We start from the raw sequence: 22,820 nt of genomic DNA on the forward strand, positions 1-22,820 counted from the left end.
GGCTAGAATTCCTTTCTCTTTTTGAAGGCAGCAATACAAATATTGCGTTTAAATAATGCATGGTTTTTTTAATCGGTTGTTGCATGATTGTCCATTACAGAACTTAAACCTTTTGCTTTGGAATAAAAGCGTCTGGAACATCTCACTGGGGGGCGGATCACATTTCATCTTCAAGCTCTGCAGGGCAATGCTAAGTCTGAAACTTTCCATATTGTGTGGTGGAACATTATTTTGCCTGTTAATACCAAGCACTTAACAACCATCAGCGGCCTCTTTTTGAAATGCTCGATAAATACTATGCATTTGGAATATATTTTTATCGTTGTCCCTTTCCCATTGTTTGATCTTTATCCCGTATGCCATTTCATTTCTTTTGCTGGGCTTTTGGTTTTATTGCATCTGCATATTTGGAAAAAAAAATGCTTCATAAAAATGATTCCACTCTAAAAAGACAATACTGTACAGCAAGGAACAAATCACAGAATGCATATTTCGAAAAAGGGGCATAACTCAGAGCATATGCTTTGCAAACAGAAAGTTCCAGGTTCTAGGGAAACCAGCCAGATGGGCTGGGTATAAATAATAAATTATTATCATTATTATTACAATTTCCAGCACCTCCTGGCAGGGGTGTCTGAAACCCCAGACAGCCACTGAACATCAATGTGTAGACAATACTGAGAGATAGATAGATCCATGGTCTGACCCAGAATAAGGCAACTTCCTACATAAAGTGTATTGGTGACTTGACTGGCTGTTAAGTGCTCAACTCCCACTTTTAAAACATCCACCCTTTGGGAAGCGGGTGCTAAAAACGAGTGAAAAGCCAGGGCTCTTGGCGCACTGTTCCCAACGGCGTGCTTTTCCCATCCCTGTGAAACAGAACTCCTGTCAGTCGCTAGACACATTCTGCAAAATACGAGAGGTGGTATAGCTGACATGCCTCATTCCTTTTCGCAGATTACTAATCATGCCAAATGGCCATGTGGAAATTACGAATGAAAGACAACTGCATGGCTTGGTATTATCTGAGCCCAACGCCTCATTTCATTTGTAATAATACACCCGGCCGGCCATAATTGACCTTTTAAACCATTCAGTCTGACGGAAGAACAGTAGTGAAATATACGTACAGCTGAGCTTGACAGATTTGCACATGTCACCTCCAAAAAAACATTAGTGCTACTATTCTGTCAGAGAAAGTAGGAAGAACAATGTTTTCAGAGAGCATACAGTTACCAAGAGACAGAGAACGTACTTGCACTGTGCGTGGAAATACTTGATCAGGTTTTGAAGCAAGTCAACTCCTTTTTTAATCTTGATCTCATTGACTTTCAGCAGGTACTGTTAAAATAAATAAACAAATAGTGCACACAAAAACAATTATTAATTACTGTTTCAGAATGAGGGTCATAGAGCTAGTGACAAATAAACCATTTCAATTCTCAACAGTTCAAAGAAAAGAAACAGCATTTTTTGGTGGGTGTACGGGGTGGGAGGAATCCACCACAGATGGAGCAAATGCTGAAAAGGTTTTCTTCAGCTATCTAGTGTAAGCAAGTGGAACTAGTTCTGCACATCCAAAGCTTTATTATACAGTGGTACCTCGGGTTACAGACGCTTCAGGTTACAGACTCCGCTAACCCAGAAATAGTACCTCGGGTTAAGAACTTTGCTTCAGGATGAGAACAGAAATTGTGCTCTGGCAGCGCAGCAGCAGCGGGAGGCCCTATTAGCTAAAGTGGTGCTTCAGGTTAAGAACAGTTTCAGGTTAAGAACAGACCTCCAGAACGAATTAAGTTCGTAACCGGAGGCACCACTGTACAGCAGCTCCCTCTGCCACACGGCAAACTACTTGTTGTCTTTTGTGAACTGCTTTGTGAGGTCCCCCTGAAAAGCGGTATATAATGAATAACTTAAATAAAACAAACTACGGTACTTTTGAAAGCAGGGAGCATTTCTAAACAATTTGTGGCACAACACTAAGGATTTCTCAGATGATTGTATCCATAATTCTCTGGAGTACTGGGGAAATTTTTAATATATGAATAAAAACTGGTATTTAATTTAACATGACATGAAGGCTAAGTCTTCAACTTCAGTTGTAGCCTTAACATCTAAAGCATACAGTGGTACCTCGGGTTAAGTACTTAATTCATTCCAGAGGTCCGTTCTTAACCTGAAACTGTGCTTAACCTGAAGCACCACTTTAGCTAATGGGGCCTCCTGCTGCTGCCGCGCCGCTGGAGTACAATTTCTGTTCTCATCCTGAAGCAAAGTTCTTAACCCGAGGTATTACTTCTGGGTTAGCGGAGTCTGTAAACTGAAGCGTATGTAACCTAAAGCTTATGTAACCCGAGGTACCACTGTACTTGCTTGGAAATTAGCTTAGTTGAAATGTATGAGAGTCATACCCAACAGAGTGGATTTACGATTGCATTGTTGATCATGGTATCTCACCCACCATGAATGTGGGCACCTGGTAAAAGTAAAAGGAACCCTGACAGACACCCAGCTCACGTAAGCAAGGCACTGCATTGATGCTGCTATTCCCTCTTCCTTTAATTAATTTACTACATGTAAGGTCTCCAGCACAGCAGATTCAAGTTTAATTTACTGCGCAAACAAATCTTCTTTAGTAGCTCCTCACAAATTAAGACCAAGTATATTGATCCTAAGCATCTAGCACTAATCAGCTTTGTTCATGTGAACACAGTATCAACTACTCTTCATTTTGGAAGCCCTACTAAAAAATAGAGTCAAACCATGGATTCTGAACGCCTCCATTTCAGAATGCTTCAGCTTCCAAATGCCGAAAACATGGAATTAAATGCTCTAGTTTTCAAACGTTTTTCGGAAACTGAACATCCAATGCGGCTTCCGCTGAATGCAGGATGCTCCTGCAACCAATCGGAAGCCGCGCCTCGGTTGTCGAACATTTTGGAAGCCAAACAGGGCTTCCAGGACAGATTACGTTTGACAACCGAGGTTTGACTGTACCACAGAAACTATATACGACTTACAATAAGCTTTTATGCACACACCAAGTGCTTTTTCTTACTTTTCTACCTTACAATACAATATCAGGAGCTGCTATATTTCTGGTGGATATTTTAGGACTGAAGAGTTATTTGTACTTTTATATGGTGGTGGATAAGATAATAGAGGAGGAAAACCAGAACAAACCCAAATCCACACATTAAAATTGTCTCTCTGTGTCACAGAGCTCCGAACACATCTTTTTATATTATTTATGGTGTCTAAAACTCCCCAACTTTCTGCCTTAATTTTCTCCATGCAAGTGTTTTCTGCTTCTAAACTGCTATAGGTGTCATCCTACTAGTGCGCTCTATGTGGGGCTACCTTTGAAGGTGACCCGGAAACTACAACTAATCCAGAAATCGGCAGCTAGACTGGTGACTGGAAGTGGCTGCCGAGACCACATAACACTGGTCTTTAAAGACCTACATTGGCTCCCAGTACGTTTCTGAGGACAATTTGAAGTGTTGTTGCTGACCTTTAAAGTCCTAAACGGCCTTGGTCCAGTATATCTGAAGGAGCATCTCCACCCCCATCGTTCAACCTGGACACTGAGGTCCAGCGCCAAGGGCCTTCTGGCGATTCCCTCACTGCGAGAAGCCAAGTTAGAGGGAACCAGGCAGAGGGCCTTCTTGGTAGTGGCGCCCACCCTGTGGAACGCCCTCCCACCAGATGTCAAAGAGAACAACAACTACCAGGCTTTTAGAAGACATCTGAAGGCAGCCCTGTTTAGGGAAGATTTTAATGTTTGATGGATTACTGTATTTTAATAATTTGTTGGAAGTTGCCCAGGGTGGCTGGGGAAGCCCAGCCAGATGGGCAGGGTATAAATAATAAATTATTATTATTATTATTATTATTATTATTATTATTATTATTATTATTATTATTATTATTCGCTTGGTCAAATTCTTTCAAGTAGAAGAAACTTAACAGTGTCAAATCTGAAGATATTCTGCTACACCAGTTCGACTCAGACAATCCTCAGATCATGGTCTGGAGGGACAGACATACGCTAAGAGCTCAGTGTTGTATCTCTACCTTTCATCAGTGCCTATTAGCCACAACGCCTATGTTCCGCTGTTGGAGGCACTATGCCTCTGAATACCACTTGCTGGGAATCACAAATGGGGAGAATGCAGGCTCACTCAGCTCCCTTCTGTGAGCTTCCCATGGGCATCTAGCTGGCAATTAAGAGGCCAGGATGCTGACCTAGATGGGTCATTGGCCTGATCCAGCAGGGCTCCTCTTATGTTTATTTTCTCTCCTCCATTTCTGTTTATTTTACATATACAGTTTGCCGCAACAACCAAATAGGTAAACTGTGTAGCCCCCAAACTACAAGTTATAAGCCAACTCTAATCCATTATTTCAAACAATAGTTTGCAGGTTACTGTCAACCGTAGTTTGCAAACTATGATCAGAGCTGCCCAGAAATGTGAGGAGAGAATTGGCACGTGAGAAGCGAGAAGAGAAACTACATTGAGGCGAGGGGAACTCAAAGGTAGCACATTCCCAGTCCTACTAACGGTGGATTCAAGGACAATCCACACAGGGCTACTGCCACACAAAACCAAAGAGCAACCAAGTTTGAAACCGAACCATTACAGAACAATCCCCAGGCAGCAAATTCATTGCAGCCCTTCAGGGCATGAACAGCTCTTTCCCAACAGCTGTTAAATTTCCCTACTTAACCAAATAAAATGAGATTTTATTTTTCCCCATCTCTCAACAATACTGCAGCAGATGGCAACTTGAATGGGCGCAGGAGACAATCCCCTAAGCCTAGGATGGGAATGCTTGCATAAAGGATTTGCCTATTTGGTTTGTTTATAATCTGCGCGGGCGCGCACGCACGCACACACACACAGGCTTCACGGGATGCCAGTTGATCATTAATAAAATAACTGCGTAAAAAGCAAGAAATTATTTCCTAAAACTGGAACCATCCAGGTTAGCTTCAAAATTCCCTTTACTTCAGCACTTGCCACAGAAAATAAAAATAAAACAAAATGCTCACTCTTACCTCACACATTTGTAATTGGAAGAACCTCCTCTCTTTCTCCATCTCTTCTGCTATTTCAGCCCCACTTATTTCTGTACGTATCATCCCGTGTAATTTAGCGTGTTCCTTTTTCTCTTTCTCTATTTTTGTCCTGTGTGGAAGAGAACCAACGAAAGGGCCATCAGCCTGAAACCTCCTTCTTCTACTTGTTTCGGTTTTGTTTCAGGGTTGTGCTCGACACCCAAAATTAAACGGCAACCCACCCAGTATATAGTGGAGCCATCCTGCTGAGCTCAATAGTACTAAGTTCCAGATCAACAGAGTTTTACGCTCACACTAAAATGCTCCTCACTAAAATCAGGCTAACTTGCACAGGAATTGCTAAATTCCGTATTGTGCTGCAGGTATGTAATCGGTTTCCCTTTTTTACAGCCATGGAGCCCTTGGATAGTATGACGCCATCATCAACTAGGTGTAGGGTCTAAGGAACAAAATGGGTTTCTGAAATACTCTCTGAAGAGTGGGACTGGTAATAGCCTTTTTAAAAATGTGCATGAGATACCAGTACAATAAAGTATCCGCAAAAGAGACACACAGGCACTCATTCTTGTCCTTGCGAATGAAACAATGAGCTAAAAAACAACCCCAAATCACTTATTAACAAAAAGTTGGGTCACTGAAAGGTGGATGGAGTCCACTGCAAATTAAGATATCTCTGAAGCCAAACCCAGTTGACCACCTCTGTGTGTTAAGATTATAAAATTTCTTCACTAAGTTGCCTCATAATCCTCAAGAACTAGTTAATGGAACATTTTACAACCAAGTGGCAAACAATCCTCACAACACGGCCCACATATTACACACTCTTTTTCAGCTGCTACACTTCCTTAGCCAGTTCTGTGAGCCAGCTTTACACAGCACTCCCTTGTCAGCCGAGTTTACTTTCTTTGAATGAAGCCAACCCTTCCCCCATCAACCCAGAGCACAGCTGTCTTCCCTTCCTGTTCCTGAGCCAACTTGACATTGCAAATGCAAGCCAGAAGGGCTGGGTTGGAGGCTTCCGAGTCTTAGTAAGCAAGCTGCCCTGATTACCCAAAGGTCACTGTCGACCAGCATGGGCAGCAGCAGTGCAGCAGAGAACAAAACAGCAACACCAAAACCTACAACACATAACTAGGTTACTGGGATTAGGGGGCAGGAGTCTTCATTTTGCACTGACATTTGTGTTTACGGTTCCCGCTGAAGCCACTGAACCACATGCGATAAAAATCAAAGGCACGTTGTATTTGTTAAAATTATTTGCACCCATGAATTGCGGAGGGGCAGATTCTTAAAGAGGGAATGAGGCTCAGTATAAAAAGGATGCATATGGACACAAGGCACAAGGTATGATTCACACTTCTGTGATTCAGGAAGGGACTTGTTGCCCTAGGATGCTCTAGGCACAAGCCTGTGTCTGGTATTTCAACATTTTCATACATATCTATAATTTCAGACATATGCAAAACCGTGCAGCATAGAGAAGTGCTGAGAAAGGCTTTTTTATTCAGAAAATGTAGGCAGCGCAGATTCCTTCGTTTGCATCTGTTATACACTTGCATAAGAACTGACATAATGGGTGACATCCGTACTGTCATCATTTCCGCAAATGTGGATGCTTCAGACCATTTTAACAGCACAAGGCACTAAGGAAGTAAAATACTCCATTCCCAATCTTGCATTCTTAGTTCTGGCAACGTTATCAGAGAACACAATAGGCAATCATTTCCCTCTACGCTTGCGTTTTTAATAACCGTAGTTGGATTAGAAGTGGGTCCGCCAACTGTGGTTTGGGCTACCTGCAAATAGCATTAACACCGGAGCACATGTAATGCAAACCATAGTTAGCTCTGAAATGGAATAAGGAATGGCTAAGCAAGAGGAGGGGTGCACAAGGTTGCCAGGTGCTATCCTGACTGCTAACCCATAGACAGGAGATTAGGCATTATAGTTCTGCACCAGGCCATTGTGAAAGGGTCAACAGTTTGTTTCTTGAAAACAAGACCAAAGGAAGGTTTGCGTACAAGGGCAGAGGAAACACTATTTACCGTTTTAGTTACTATCCGCTGTCATCTAAGGCTACTGGACCAAAGCAGTGGATGCATTTAATTAAACCTCCATTGCTTACAAGGATTAAAGAATACACAGAATCTCCAGGGTTGCAATTCAACCCCTTGGGCAAACTAATCATCAATTTATATAATTTCTGTTAAAGAGGATGTCTGGAGCCAATCTTACACAGGCAGCACAGAAACCCAAGTATTATCTTTCTCCTTCTCTCTCTCTGGAAACTGAATTCTTGGAAGGAGTACACAGCAGCTATGTAAAAAAACACACAAACCAGCTCCTTACGGAATAATTTATTGTTCAAATGATGTTCGTTATATGTTTAACATGGGCACGTTTACTATAGTCCTCTAGCACAAGGTACTTTCCAAGAGTTGCCTCTGAGCACAGCAATTTTTTCTTTCTGGCAACATAACTCAGATCCATGAAAAAGGAAGTGACGGTATCCTTGCTGCAGGCAGGAGAGGGGCTTTTTTGTCTGTTTGTTTTAAAGGCTTTTGTGCTGCAAAAGTTCCACAAAAGAGCTGGGATATTGCTGGAGGGAGAAAGAGTCATTTCACTTAAAGACCTCGGTCAGCCTAAAAAGCTTTCTGATTTGGATTTACAGAACATGGTGAAAGGAAGCAGGGAAACGATTTCAAAAGGAAAGATCATAACTCCATACAGTCATCCCTTGGTTCTCGAATGGCTTAGTTGTTGAACAAATCGGCTCCCGAATGCCAAAAACCTGGACGTAAGTGTTCCGTTTTTTGAAGCACCTGCAGCCAATCGGAAGCCGCACCTTGGTTTTCGAATGGTTTCAGGAGTCATACGGACTTCCAAAACGAATTAAGTTCGAGAATCAAGATTCTACTGTATTCTGAAAGCCTATTGTAGTGTCTTCTATAATGCTTAAGCAGCAGACGTCATAGCAAACCAGGGTCTTCTTCAAGAATTCTGGTACATAATTGGCATCTGAAGCACGGAAGAGGCAGTTTGTCACAATATCAAGTTTTAGTGAGAAGGCACACTCGAGCTTGGGAACCCATAGAAATGTAGGAGGCTGCCCTCTACAGAATCAGCCAGCTGGTCCAGTTAGCTCACTTGTTGTCTATACTGACTAGGAGGCTCTCTAGAGCTACAGACGAGGGCATTTCTCAGTCCTTCCAGAAGATGCCAAAGACTGGGCATGGCATTTTTGCATGCAAAACACGTGCTCAGAGTTTACAGCTCCCTCCTGTCTGCTGAGAGTGCAAATTATTTTCTTCTACTGTATATGCTTTGTCTGCATACCATGCTGTTAATGTTCAATCTTATAAAGGACAGTCTAGCAAAACAAAGGCAAAGCGAGCACTCAGATTTTAAACCCAGCCAGACCTACTCACAGGTCCACAGTTAATTACTGGCACTTTTATCATAAAGTATTGAATAGTACTGTTGCAACAACCACTTCGAGGCATTGTCAGAAGCAGCTTTTCCTTTAGTGCGATCACAAACGCATCACCAAGAGGCTGGTATTTCATCCGCGTATAATAAAAAGTGATGGCAGCCTTGCTGCAGGCAGAAGGGGAGCTTTTTGTTTGTGAGCTTTCAAGGAAACATGCACTGCAGTACTGCATGGAGAGTGGGAAGCACACCAGGCTTTTAAACAAAAAACCCACATCAGATGTAGCGCAAAATGGTGTGAATATTGCTGGAGGGAGACAGGGCCATCTCATCCAAAGGCCTCCTGTAGCCTAAAAAGCTTTCTTGCTTAGGACTTCTGATTCACAGAACATGGCGGAAGGGAGTAGGGAAGCTCTCTCAAGAGAAAACATTATAGAAGAGTGTCTTAAAGTATTCCATGGATTTGCAATAATAACACCGTCCAAATGAAAGAGCTGGTGCTGGGCACGTCATCTTTCAGCCCCAAAACCTCAACTTTCATTTTTTTTTTGGGGGGGATGGGGGGAAGGGATACTAATGTGCTGCTGGTTTGCGTTCATGCTGAAATAGTTGTTGACCATTTTTACTGATGTTATTGCTATTCTGCTAGGCGTTGTGTTATCAACACAGCTATTCTACTGTCAATTTCACCATTGTTCTATGGTCTCGTTTATGCGATAATTTATGCATTTTTGTATGTTGGAAGCTACCTAAAAGGCAGCCTCAAATATATATTAAATAAATAAACAGATTTCACTTCCTTGAACACAGAGGTAAATTTGGCAACAAGCAGACAAACTCTGGAGAAGCCTTGGACATGGTAGAAAATTTAACAATGGCTTCCAGTGGCCAAAGGATGGAGCTTTCATGCCCTGCATGGCTGTGTATTCCTCTTGCCCCTCTTGTCTACAATGACTACTGGTCTGCTAGACCCTTTTCCATCCTTTGACTGTCCCCAAAAGGAGTATTAAATTCAGAATTGGTTTTCTGTGCCAGGGGCAGATGGGGATGGGGCTCGTCAACCTGGGAAGGTAGCCCATGCAGCAGAAGGAAAACTCTGATCCTAAACCTCCGTTGCCTTGCAGGATATCTTTGGGAGAAGGCGGGCTGAGGAGTAAACCCTACACAAATCCAGAGTGGAGTGCCTACAATGGGTCGATGGTGCCTTGCACGCCTCCTTCTGGCAACTCCTGCAGCCAAACGTATTGCTCTGATTTCCTTTGAAGCACATCAGCAAGGCCGAGAGGGGTTTGTGGGTGTTTTTGTCTGGGCAGCTCAGGACCTCCAAACACACTGCCCAGGCTTGCACCTCAGGGAGGTCAACTCAGTGCTGCCAACACAGTGGTTTCACTTCACCCCCGGAGGTGCACTGCATTGTCTCTCAAGAAAGATGGATGCCAACAAAGGTGTCGCAGCAACATGAAGCTAAACCAGCAGGATTTCTCTCCCTTCACCTGCTACACACGTTGAAGGAAACTAATCTTTCCTGGCACACTCAATTTATCACTGAAAGGCCCACTACACTGCACAGTAATAAGATTCCAAGTTGCAAAGCAAATTTTCAGCATTGTGCACCAACAGGTTCATACAATGAGAAGGATTCCCAGTGGTTGCTCCACTCTTATTTCATCTTAGTACCTCTTCAGGGGTTTTTTAAAGCTAGAATCACGCAGCATTGGGTGACTTTACCTTGATGTATTTTACTGTGCCTGTGCTAAAGACTTTGCCAGATTATGTATTCTTTTGAAACAGTCAGGCGCAATTGTTAAAAAGCAACATAGCGGGTTCATATGTTAAAAGACACGGGCACATTCAAAACGGTTTTTACACGAGATAGTATTTGTTTCTTAATTGCTCCCGAGGAAGCTCTTTGACTCAAAATGCCCTGGGCCTTAATAAACAAAGAGATTCCTGTGCACCTTTGAGATTTCCTCATTTTCTATACTGGTGTCCTCCCGTTTCTCAGCCAGTGCTAACCTCTCAAAATAGCAATCTGGTATTGAGAGCTCATGAACAGGAAACTAGTATAAATCATACAAAACCAATGCATGCACATATAAAGAGCATACTAAGTATTTCTGGCAAGGTATTAGCACACATATATGCTTTCAACTAATTATGTTTTTAAGAAAACCTTAGAAAGAAGTTATACCAAGTGATAATCAACAATTAGAAACTATATAAAGTCCCACTGATTTCAAGGGGACTGAGATATGTTTGCCACTCAAATACTGCATCATCAAATGATGGTTTGCAGATGTCAGGCACTGCGGCTCAAGCAGTGCCGTAATTTTTTATATCAGCTTGCCTCACCTCCTGCACAACACACCTTTCAACTAAACCACCTAACCAATTCCGCTTCAAGCCATTAAGTAATAAACACACACATGAATGGATCAGCCTCAGGTAGCTAAACTGGAACTGCACTGACCTAAATCCTTCATGAATTAAAAACTTGGGTTGCAACTTTACGCAGTCCTGAGTGCGGTGAACAAAGTGGCTCTTCCTTCTGAACAAATGTACATTGCGGGGGAGGGAGCTATTTAGCAACAAATCCAAATTACTGGCTATTTGACAGAAAGAAAATACATACACTTTTGTTTCATAGTCTTTCCACGCTTTATCAAAAGGTTTCTTCAGATCCTGCAAAAAAACAAACATTTTTAAAAGGTTCATTCTGAAGCATCCTTCAAATCACCCAAACCAGTATTTATTTATTTTTGCAGCCAGAACACCTTTGTCACCCTTTGAACACCCACGGGTTTTGATTCATTCCCTAAGCTTCTAATGACGTCCATTCAGTGGGAGATTAAACAACAGGAAGTCCAACATATACCCTCCATTGATTTCTGTGGGAGCAAAGATCAGTACACCGACCCAAGCACCTGCTCAACACCAATGTGAACTTGGGGTAACTCAAAGTATCTGAGAGATAGCTGGGTCTGAAGGAGCAAAGCAGCTGTGAATCTCCACTCCATTTATATGCTATTTCCTATCTTGCAGACACTCCCTGGAGTCTTTTCACTCCATCTCGTCTGTTGACCAATCACAAAAGTAGCTCAAGCAGAAAAAATAAGAGAGAGAGAGAGAGAGAGAGAGAAAGAGAGAAAGAGACTTCAATATTTGGCTCTATCTTCCTTGCTCCACTCTTTTGATCCCCTTCCTTCCTTCCTTCCTTCCCTCCCTCCCCACATGGAAATGCCTTTCTTTCCTAAAGCCACAGTGTGAGGCTCCTTGCCCCCCAAAGATGGTACTTTTATATATGTAGCAGAACGACTCATTCTTATTTCAGTGGTACACAAAACCTTTATATGTTCCATATCCTGTTTGCCACTTAAATAGCAATGCAGATCGTATTACCTCCAGCTTACCTGTAACTACATCCACTGCCTATGACCCCTCAGATTCCACTTACCTGAGTCAGACTCAGACCCTGCTGCAGCCTACTGCACAGCTAAGCTAAGCCACCAGCCTGTCAATGTTTTGGTTTTGTTTGTTTTTTGCTTCCAGGATTCTCCCTGAGGAGAACATTGGAGGCAGACCTTAAGCTGACAAGCATTCTACACTGTTCTCCTTTCCGTTTACTGAGGAAGGGAAATAAACAACCAAACTGGGAAATTGTGAGGTTATTTAAACATGGATACTTTGATAACTGTGAAAGGTTAAGTTCTGTTTAAAGTGTCTGAGAGGTGCATGGGACAGAGTGAACAAGTCCAACCCTGCCCCTCACAATATCTCCCAAAGGAGAATTCTGGGTGGGAAATAGCATCGAAACAGGCCCTTGGTGCCTGTTAACTCATGCTAGCCAAAACATAAATATAATTTTCCTGCCACAGCAGAGAGGAGATCTTTGCTAAGTAGTGTGCATGTTTTTAAATGGGTAATAAATCTTTAAAATGACATAATCATTGTTTTATGGTCACTTGCAAGCATCTCCAGCACTGTTTTCTTTCAATGCCCTATAACATATGATGTATTTTCAAGCATTTTGCAAAAGTCAATAAGCGAATTCTTCATTTGTGTTCAAATGTGATTATGGTGTTTATTATGGATATTAAATAAGAAATTGTCAGGGCTCCCATCTGCCTGGGAGCCATACTTCTTAACACCAGGAAGCAGAATACTCATTGTTTTAGATACTCAACACTTAGAAGTACTAGCTCAAAAAAACAAAAACAAAACAAAGCAAATTTAAATAAGATACTATATCTAATACTATGGATATGACGGGTTGTAATGGGTGGTTCTCCAGCTGAAATGTGCTTATGCTGATAAGGGCAACAACATAAACCATATACAGTGGTACCTTGGTTTGCAAACAGTCTGGTTTGCATACGTTTTGTATTACAAACACGTCAAACCCGGAAGTGTGTGTCCCGGTTTGCAAACTTTTTTTGGATTACAACCCAATTTGTTTGGATTATGAACAAATTTCTTTTGGAGGCCCCATTGGCGAAAGCATGCCTTGGGTTACAACCTGTTTTGGTTTACAAACAGACCTCCGGAATGGATTATAGTTGTAAACCAAGGTACCACTGTATTGGTAAAATATATAGATATATGCAACATACCCCTTTCACTCCTTTTAGATCTCCTTTCAGCAAACTGTCCAGTGGAAAAGTGATGATGTTGTTCATGTTCTGGATCTACAACGAGAATTGCAATAGTTTTAAAACATGTTCGCTCTTAGGCTCAGTAGCCTTACTTTCCCAGACAGAAATAGGAGCGTCCAAACCTTGGGGAGCAGCAAGTCAAAAACAGAACAGTGTGAGTGCACATAACATATCATTATGAAAACATAGCAGAGATAGCTTTCTTGAGCAGGCCCCGATTCCTTGGGGAGACCTCATGGTGCCTCTTCCTGTGCTTTGGTCCCTAAGAGGTGCAAGACTCTAGTTTCCACATTTGAGGAAAGGGAAAAGATAATGGCAGATTCCCTTCTTAGAAGTTTGCAGGCAGCCTTATTTCATTATTACTAACTCACAGTGCACAAGGTGTGGCTGTATTCTCTTGCTATTGCGTTAAATATTAACTTCATCCAAATAACAGGGCAGGCTTGCTGGCAACAGATGGAGCATTATACTGTATATGTATGTGATCAAAATTACAGATCCATACCTAGAAGTGTGGCTTTCTGTATTTTTTTTAATCACTAATTCACCTGATGCACTCTGTAGTGGTCTGTGATCATTCTCTATTTAACAAACTATAATGATAAAAGCACAGAGGAAATAAAGGTTTTGAAACAGGTGTCTAAGCAACTGTAGACTACAGAATAAAGTGAATCAACATATGCCAGGAATATATAACAATTCAATCTGATGCTAGCATCAAGAAGTGAAGCTCAAACCTAAAAAGACCATTAGAATACAAAAATAATTGGTGTTGGCTTTAGCAAGAAACAATCCAAAAGAAAAACAGGCCTTCCCAAAGCTTTTTTCTATCGCCACATAATCAAGGAGCCATTTCAGGTGCAGCACAAGGCTATGGGTCAGTTCATGTGTAACACTAAACCAAACCATGGTCAATGTCTAAACCAAACCATGGTTTAGTGTGAATGCCTAAGCGTATGAGCTCCCAAAGAGGAGCAAAACTAACCACCAACTCAGGTTCAGAGCGAAGCAGCCATGATCTCTTCTTTAGAAGCCAGCAAAATTGCACGTTCCTGCTAAGCCAAGGTTAGCATTACATGCCAACTAAGTCAATGGCTGCATTAACATGTAACACTAAACCGGGGTTTAACAATATATAGATGAGCTCCAGTGAGTTGGCTGCAGTATTCCAACACATACTGCTACACTGAAAGTCCCTTCATATGGTGCACATATGAATAGATCTTTAACCATAATGGATGTAAGTACGACAAGATGGTTGAGGGGTATGCTATCAGCATTGAGTAAACTTGTCCATACAATCTGCCAAAGACAAACTAACCAAAGTTACCTGAGACTGTCACCATACAACTGTCCTAAAGAAGGTTGGAGGGAGTTTACACAAGTGTATTATTCAGTGATCAGTGCCAAATGAATGACAGAAGCTTTGGCAAGGAATAATACTGTGCTCTGCCAAGGAAAGTGTTTAATTACTTTTTTCTGGAAAGTGCTCCACGTACTGATATCAAGGCAAACAATAAAAGGGGTTTCACAAAGCGCTTGGAAATATTATACACACAACACAGAAGTGAGCTCTCATAAAAAAGGAAGAAAGACACAATGTATTAATTTTCAAATTGATTAAACACACACACACACAATGACTCTATTTGAAATTTCATTTTCATGAGTGGAAACTAAAACAAGTGTTTTTGAAAACAAGAGTTTAGCAAGAAGGCTTGTAAAAACAGTAAAAGCTAGGAGCTCTATTATATGGTTTTAAATTGTGGAATTTCAAAACTAAGGTGTTAGGTGTTTTTTTGTAATCTAACCAACCCAATGCTCAACAGAGCTTATTCCACTACTCATTTCATAGAGGACTGCACGCTAATTACTACAAAAGATCAACAAAAGGAATCAGTCACAAAGGTGATGGAGGGAAAGGTGCATTTGGAGAAAATAAGTGTCTGGGGGAAAGGGATATTGACATTTGTCCTTATATACCTAGTCCCTGTGATGTTTTATAGTAAGCTTTAAAAAAACCACAACCCACTGGTTTTATTGGCTTTATTTCAACCCAAACACTCCTAAATCTGTCCACACGCTGTGTACCCCTCGCCACATGTCTGCTAATATTTGACATCTGCAGCACAACACGTTAACTGTTTCCATCTGATATGAACTTCATTTAAGGTTAGCGAAGCTGCACTCAGTCCTACTGCCATACCCTTCTTGGTTACTGTTTTAGGATTATGCTCAATTGCTCAGTGATTAGGTATCGTTAATGGCCCTTCAATGCATACACTTTTTCTCTGGATGCTGCCAAAATCTGGCATCTTATGTGAGTCTAGGAAACAAGTACCATATTTTTCCATGTATAACACGCCCCCATGTATATGATGACCGCCTATTTTTTGGAAATGGGGGAAATGGCCCAGAGTTGTTGAGCTTTTTTTGGAGGGGGGTTTGCTCACTTGCCCAATCACCACTGACAATCTCCTGCTCACGGATGCCACCAATCGCCCATCCCCCCCTCTACACTATCCGTGTATAAGGTGACCCCCAATTTTTTACTTTTATTTATAATGAAAAAACATTGTCTTATACAGTTGTACCTCCAGTTACGTACCCTCCGGCTACATAAACTTCCAGATACGTAAGCGGCAAACCTGGAAGTATATTTCCGGGTTTTTGCCATGCACACATGCACAGAAGCAGTAGACAGCTTCTGCACATGCGCAGAAGCACTCTACCGCCATGCGTGCGTGCACAGAAGCGGTCTCTCTGGTTGCAAAAACCTTGGGATCTGACTGGAGCTCCGGAACAGATCCCGTCCGCAAACGGAGATACCACTGTACACGGAAAACTACGGTACTTAGGATAGGATATACTTGCCAGTGCATCGCCAGAGTACTCCCAGCTGTGCAGGGATACCACACTAGCATCAAAGATAGGTGTGCTGCTTATATGTAGAGTGGGATGTTACTGAGAAAGGAATTTTTTCAACCATTGGACAACTGAGATGACAGAGCAACTCACACAAAAACGCCTTGCTGCTCACTCTTGAGGCACTAAAGTGTTGTAATACTGGAAAGGGCTTGTGAGTGGCACAGCTGTCTTTTTTTTAAAGTATCTTCTTCCAACATCCGAACAAACACTATCAGTGCCGTTCAACACAATCATACTGCGATGCAATGTGGAGACCAGGTCAAAATGACTCATCCTCTTCCCCCATTTTTCATTCCCAGCCCCCAGGAGAGGGTTCGGTTCAGTCAGAGGATAGCAATTAATGTTATTAAGAGTTTAAAAAGAAACCAATTATAAAAGAGGCTGGAAGTCTCTCCTTGAGACGGCTAGATAACAAAGTTGTCTTTACAACCATTTACAATATCCACTGCATGCACACATGAAACATTTCCCCACAGTAATCAGATTTCAATTCTATAGACATTCACATTTCCAAATTAAAGCTCTGTTAGCTAAGCTTCAGAAACAGCTATTCAGTTTTCTTTTTTGAAAAAAACACCACTAAGTCAAAGTATATTCTACTGCCCTTCCTCAGATGCCACTGGAAGGTTACTGCAAAATTTGAAGGGTAGCTAAGCTTAATGTCTATCAAAGCTTTGGACTTTGTATGAGATCAAGTATTAAAGATTAATTTATTCTGGTTAAAAGCTAAAGCTACACCATTCAGTTCCAAGTCTACATATAATAATAGTTTTAGGGAGGGCCAAATTATTTCATACCAAGTTTTTGAAGAGTGCCGTCAACTCCTTTGTAAATACTGCAAATTTTAGAAATGCTGTTCCTAAATCTGGATCATCCCTGCAGACGCAGTTTCCTCCAAATTTCTCCAGTGCTTGAGTGTACTGTTCTTCATTTTCCACATGAGCTTCAAAGAGAACAAAGATTATATTAATTTCAATAGCTGCAATAGGGTCTCCAATGATGTAAAATAGCCCCTGCAGTTGGAAAATAGTTGCATTTGAACACTTTCAATTTTGTATTTATATTTTAAACATTTGTTAAGATTCAAAGCAACCCACTAGATGCATTTGTTAAGATTCAAAGCAACCCACTAGATGCATAACAGATAAAAAAAGATCTCCAAAATGGAGGTAAAGGTCGTCAAGGTGTCATAACATGCTAACAAAAACCCCTCTGTTCCTTAGATCCTGGCAAATCAAACAGCTCAATAATTTAATAACAATCACTTATGTCTTATACATAAAATTCTAACAAAACTGGCTAATTAATTAACAATTACTTAGTTGCATGTTTCTGAAAACCTATGTCCTGCCAGGAAAAGCATCCCATTTCATTTCAGTGGGGAAGTATCACTCTGCAGCAAAATGAACAACGCTGCATGTATAGGTATATACAAAGTGCACATACAAAGTGTATGAATCAGGGTCCAAAGTATCAAAACAGCTCTTACAAAGGTAAACAGGTGCAGAACATAGTAAACAGATAACATACAGGAAGAGTGAACAGAAAATTCCAAACATTCAAAGATATAAAAGTAAGCCAGCCTAGAGAGGCAACTGTCCTTTCCAACACTGTCCCTCTAACCTAAGTGTGCACAATGTTTTACCCACATTTGCAAAGGTTAGGAAGGAGCTGCTGCGGCCAAAGCTCCCTTGACTGGTATAGCACTTTAGGGGGGCTAAACCCATGGGAACAGTGCCTCAGGCTCCGTTTGCTGCAAGGTAGTCCCACCTCTGAAACATTGCAGTCTCCGTTGCCAGCAAGCATGCCCCACAGTTTGAGAACTACTCTAGTAATGTGCAGTTCTGGTGTCGAATGCAAAAGACCGAACCTGGGATCTTCTGAATGCAAGCATGTGCTCTACCACGAGCTACAAATATTTTACTCTATATTTTAGGGTTGTCACACTGGTCAAATGACCGGTCAAATTTGAGTTATATTATTTGCCAATGGTCAATTGGATTGTCACCTATTGGACTGTCACTTATTGGATATGCTGTAACAGTGGATTTCCTTTAAGGAGTAGGGCTATCTGACTTTTGAGATCCCTTTCAACTTTATGGCCTTGTTCATACATCATAGTGAGCCAAACTATATAGCTTGTGAGCTTGCACGGCCCCTGGAGAGGAGCTCAGAGCTGCTTTGTTCATTGTCAAGTCCTTTTTCCCTTCCGATGAGCTAGGCCAAGGTTTGGCTCAGCGTGTCATCCAAACCAGATCTTGTGGTTAAACTCCCTCCTCGCTAACCGCAAGCTGTATCCATGAACAAACCTTGGCATGGAAGTAAAGAAGAGAGGGAGGAGCAAAGGGTCTGTGAGCTCCTCTCCAGGAACCTGCATGACTGAGCAGTCCTGATAACCCATAATTTGGGTCACCATGATGTACAAACCAGGCCTATAATTCTGTAACTCAATGAGGCCAAGGCTGCCACTGTCTTGGAAGCAGCTTACCTTTCAAATTTTGTTGTGGTTTCATTTGCTAGCAATGAGGACTTGCTAACCCAACACTACCCAGGGACAATCGAGCTACATAGCTGTGAATCTCCTACAGGGTGCTTGGTCTAAGCTGCAAAGATCTCCAAAAGAGAAACACAAGCCTTGCAGAAATCTTTACCTCAACACTCAGAAGGAAAATGAATTGATATTGAGTGTGCTTTCAAACTGCTAGGTTGGCAGGAGCTGGGACAGAGCAATGGGAGCTCATTCTGTCGCAGGGATTCAAACTGCTGAGCTTCCGATCGGCAAGCCCAAGAGGCTCAGTGGTTTAGACCACAGTGCTACCCGTGTCCCTCGTATATATTAGTAACTTTGTATCAAGTGATCAATCAATCAATACCTAACTTATAGCAATTGTTTACATTTGTTGTTATAGATGTCTAAAGTCTCTTTTTTGTTTTAACAAAGTCAATATTTTTTAAATACTTGGCCATAATTTGATGCCATTTGACTGGCCAAATAACCAACTACATGGCAGTTACAGCTAGTGTAGGAATTACCATAAGCATCACTTGAAACCTGCATACAGATCACCAGGCTGCAGTATTGCACTTAGATGGCATAACACATTACAGTGGAACCTCTACCTGCAACCATAATCCATTCCGGAGGTCTGTTTGGAGGTCAAAACGGGTCGCTGGGAGAGGCGCCGTTGTGCGCAGGTGCAGGCAGCGATTGCCCGCTTCTGCGCATGTGCAAACGGTGATCTCCACTTCTGTGCATGCGTGAACGGCAGCAAACCCGCCAGTTACTTCTGGGTTTGCCATGGATGTTGGGCGAAATGGGCGCAAGCGGAGGCGGACGTAGGAAGACGTTTGACTGTTTATGGAAAGTTACTTTCAAGTCAGGAGAAATGCGATGCTCTATTAGTGAAACCCATAAAACTAAGTTTGAGGTCTTTGCAAAACCATGACTAAACTTGTTGGCTGTGGTTCAGAATTATTGTCTACAAATGTCTTCACAATGGCCCCACACTTGCTCCTGGCAAACTGTTATCTGCAAAATGGAACCCAACTTTATGAACACACATTATCACGGTTTGGACATTATGCTAATCTATGATAATTGATATACCCAACCACAGTTAAGACTAGAACAGTTTCTCCAACTGTGGGCACAGATTTGTGGTTAATTAGAAAAACAGGATAAAGCATCCCATCACCAGTAGAGGAGCGGGGAGTATTCAAGCCCAAGGCTCATTCATTTAACATTAAACCACAGTTTAGAGTTACGTTCTAACAAGGCCACTCCCTCTCCCCTCCTCTTCCAGGACCATTTCACTCTTACTTCCCAGTATCTACTATGATTCTATATTACTTGTGTACCAATTCAAAATTTTCATTTTCAACCCCATGCCAAACCATGTTTTCAATCTTTGATTTGTGGGGAACCTATGGATTTTATCAAGCATAACTTGCATCAGTGCATATGTAAACAAAGAACCATGGTTAAATCTAGGAATGGAAAGCACTCAAGAAAGAGGCAACATAAAGTGCTTATTCATGAGCTTCTGGTTGGCAAACCAGGGTTCATGGGGAATCAGCATTATGTCTGCACCAAGCACATCTATAACACTTTCACAGATATTCACAGCAAATGCTTAAGTAGGGCAAGTTTTCAAATACTTAGTTTTTAGCAATGTAGTTAGTCTGTACATACCAAGCCCAGAAATATTTATGGCTTTTACGGATTTCTTCATTTTATAAAGAACAGTTCGGTCAACATCCAGTGCCTATAAATGAAGGAAAATAAGAAGAAGCTTTAATATTTATAAGAAATCAGCTCATTTAAATGGCTACCAGAAAAAACACGAAAACCCTTACATAATGCAGTAACATACTAACCAGCTATTGATATAATTTAAATATATTTATGTAGAATGTTCATTAGAGGATCTGGTTAGCACACTCCATTATCCTCAGGAAAAAAGGAGGTGAGTGTTCTCCAGCGTGCAAAGCAGATTAATTTGTATTATTAATATTGCCTTAATAGTCCCAACATGAGCCATATTGTTAGCATTCCTACAATTTTGATCTAATATGGAAATTTCCAATAGAAATCTGAACTTCTATGTAGCTGACGTAGCAAACAGACCAGTATATTAATAGCAACATTAACAACAGACTTCCATTGGGTTTTATATGATTTATTTTATTAGAACACCTGACCATATTAACTTGCTGCCTGCTGTGATCCAACGAAGCAGACACAGCTTTCAATAATGCAATGTTTTCAACCAAGGCAACATATTCATGAGCTTCCAAGAGCATCATGAACGCCCTATCAAAGAAATTAAAAGATGCTCTAATGATCTTGCCTCTAAGCATGAATAGTAAAATAATGCAAGGCTACCAAAAGCCAGTGTAAGTGAAGCAGAGCAGGCAAATCAGTAGTTTAATTCTCAGAAGAGTGACAAATCTTCATTTGGTCTACAACACTCCAACCCATTTCCACAATACACTGCAAACAATGCCAGTGTTGTGTCGACGAAGCTTATTTTGTGCCTCAGGGAAGTCCCTAAAGGTTAGATGAAGTGTCCTTTAAACAATCTCTACTATCTACAAGCTCTGTTTTCATCCATCTGATGAAAGTAATAGCTGAGAGTTGCTCAGTGAACTATATTAGTGAAATATATCTTGCATGATTTCCATTCCTTAAATATGTTAGGTGTACCTCAAAAACTAAAATACTTCCAAGAATATGGCAGACTTTTCATAAGAAACCCTCTGCACACAAACACATACATATAAACTTGTATTACTGTCACCAAACTCAAAATATAGAGAAAATATGTAATTTGGCATGTGTTCAGTTGTTTAAATGATTTGTGAATTCAAAGGATTTAGGATTCGAAAAAACAACAACCCAGCAATGACATTCTATGTATATGTACTTTCATATGTTCATAATATAAAACATCACTGTAACCAGCAAAATTCATGTCAAACTGTCAAAGATGACAGCAGTATACATGCTTTGTTTTGTTCTTCACAGGATACATTAAGCATTTAAATCACGCTGAAACCCTGCTGGGTTATGTATTTCTGTACAGTACACTGAATAATTAACTTTACTACAAAACAAAAGGAAACACACACACACAAACTGGAGTTTCCAACCAAAGCTACCCAGACAGCCTTGTAAAATATGCCCCGCTCTTTCCTTTGTCTGTTTTCACTTTTTAAAATAATAATTTTAAAAACGAGCATTTCCCCCAGTGATTTCAGTGGAATTGTTCCTTTGCGGCAGCGGGGTAATTGAGTGGTGACTAAGTAAAGCTTTTAAATGTCTTAATGGGGCTTGGTTTTTGTGTTTCACTCCTCTTGTGTGAAGAGCATTTCCCTTTAGTCCTTTCAGTGCCTTCGCTCCTTCCCAGCACCTGCAAATAATTTTCAAGGAAGCTCAAGCTATGCATTTCATCTTCTGCTTTAAGTCTAAAAGCATATGGATGCTTCCTTTTTAACTCTAATAAAATGCATGGCAAGATGTTTTCAGTTCCCATTCAGTTCCTATGTCTCTTTTGTTCTCCAAGTGTCAGAAACAATGATTCTTAAAATGGCTTCTGGTAATGCCTTGTAGGACAGCCATGTTCACTGAGGTACCGCACTCCTCCATTTTCTTTTAAACTGGAAGGAATACGTCTTTTGAACATTCAAATATCAAGTCAAACCTGATGTTAGTTATAACATCTGGAATATATATATATATTAGGACAGCACAGTCCCTTCACCTGCTGCAAACAGATCTATCACACTTCCCAGCCAGGGATCTTTAAGATAGCATATTATTTATTACATAATAATAATGTGATTAACAGTGATAATAAGGTGATTAACAATGGTTTTAAAAAACAATGTTAACTTCCTTAGCTTGGCTTTGGTCTCAGCAAACAACACACATTCCCAAAATTCCAAAATCTGGATCCTGTGGAACACCTGATGACAGCAATTGGAACATGACAGATTCTGAAGGATTCATCTCAGCCATTGGAAGCTCACAAGCCCCTGAACCCTTCTTCAACTCACTTCCATTCCCATTTCCTCAGAGATGTGGAAATGGAAGTATCACCAGAGGCCTCTCTGAGAAATGTCCATTCCCCCCACCCCCACACACTGTGATTCCTTGAGAGCTGTAAAGTCAATACAGTGGAACCTCATGTTAAGTACTTAATTCGTTCCGGAGGTCCGTTCTT

At 41.2% G+C, this 22,820-nt stretch overlaps 1 protein-coding gene across 5 annotated transcripts in view; it reads right to left on the bottom strand.

The window, feature by feature from the left end:
• The window catches only part of ASAP2 (ArfGAP with SH3 domain, ankyrin repeat and PH domain 2), a 107,481-nt gene that overhangs the window by 51,688 nt on the left and 32,973 nt on the right, over window positions 1-22,820 (bottom strand). For all 5 annotated transcript variants that reach the window (XM_082215484.1, XM_082215485.1, XM_082215481.1 and 2 more), the window contains exons 2-7: window positions 20,288-20,360; window positions 16,893-17,038; window positions 13,126-13,200; window positions 11,148-11,197; window positions 5,066-5,195; window positions 1,259-1,344 (exon numbers count right to left, since the gene is read on the bottom strand). In XM_082215484.1, coding sequence (XP_082071610.1) covers window positions 1,259-1,344; window positions 5,066-5,195; window positions 11,148-11,197; window positions 13,126-13,200; window positions 16,893-17,038; window positions 20,288-20,360 — 560 coding nt within the window. The remainder of the gene's footprint in view (window positions 1-1,258; window positions 1,345-5,065; window positions 5,196-11,147; window positions 11,198-13,125; window positions 13,201-16,892; window positions 17,039-20,287; window positions 20,361-22,820) is intronic.

This window comes from Podarcis vaucheri (assembly GCF_965113315.1).
Source record: "Podarcis vaucheri genome assembly, chromosome: 3".
NCBI classification, from domain to species: Eukaryota; Metazoa; Chordata; class Lepidosauria; order Squamata; family Lacertidae; genus Podarcis; species Podarcis vaucheri.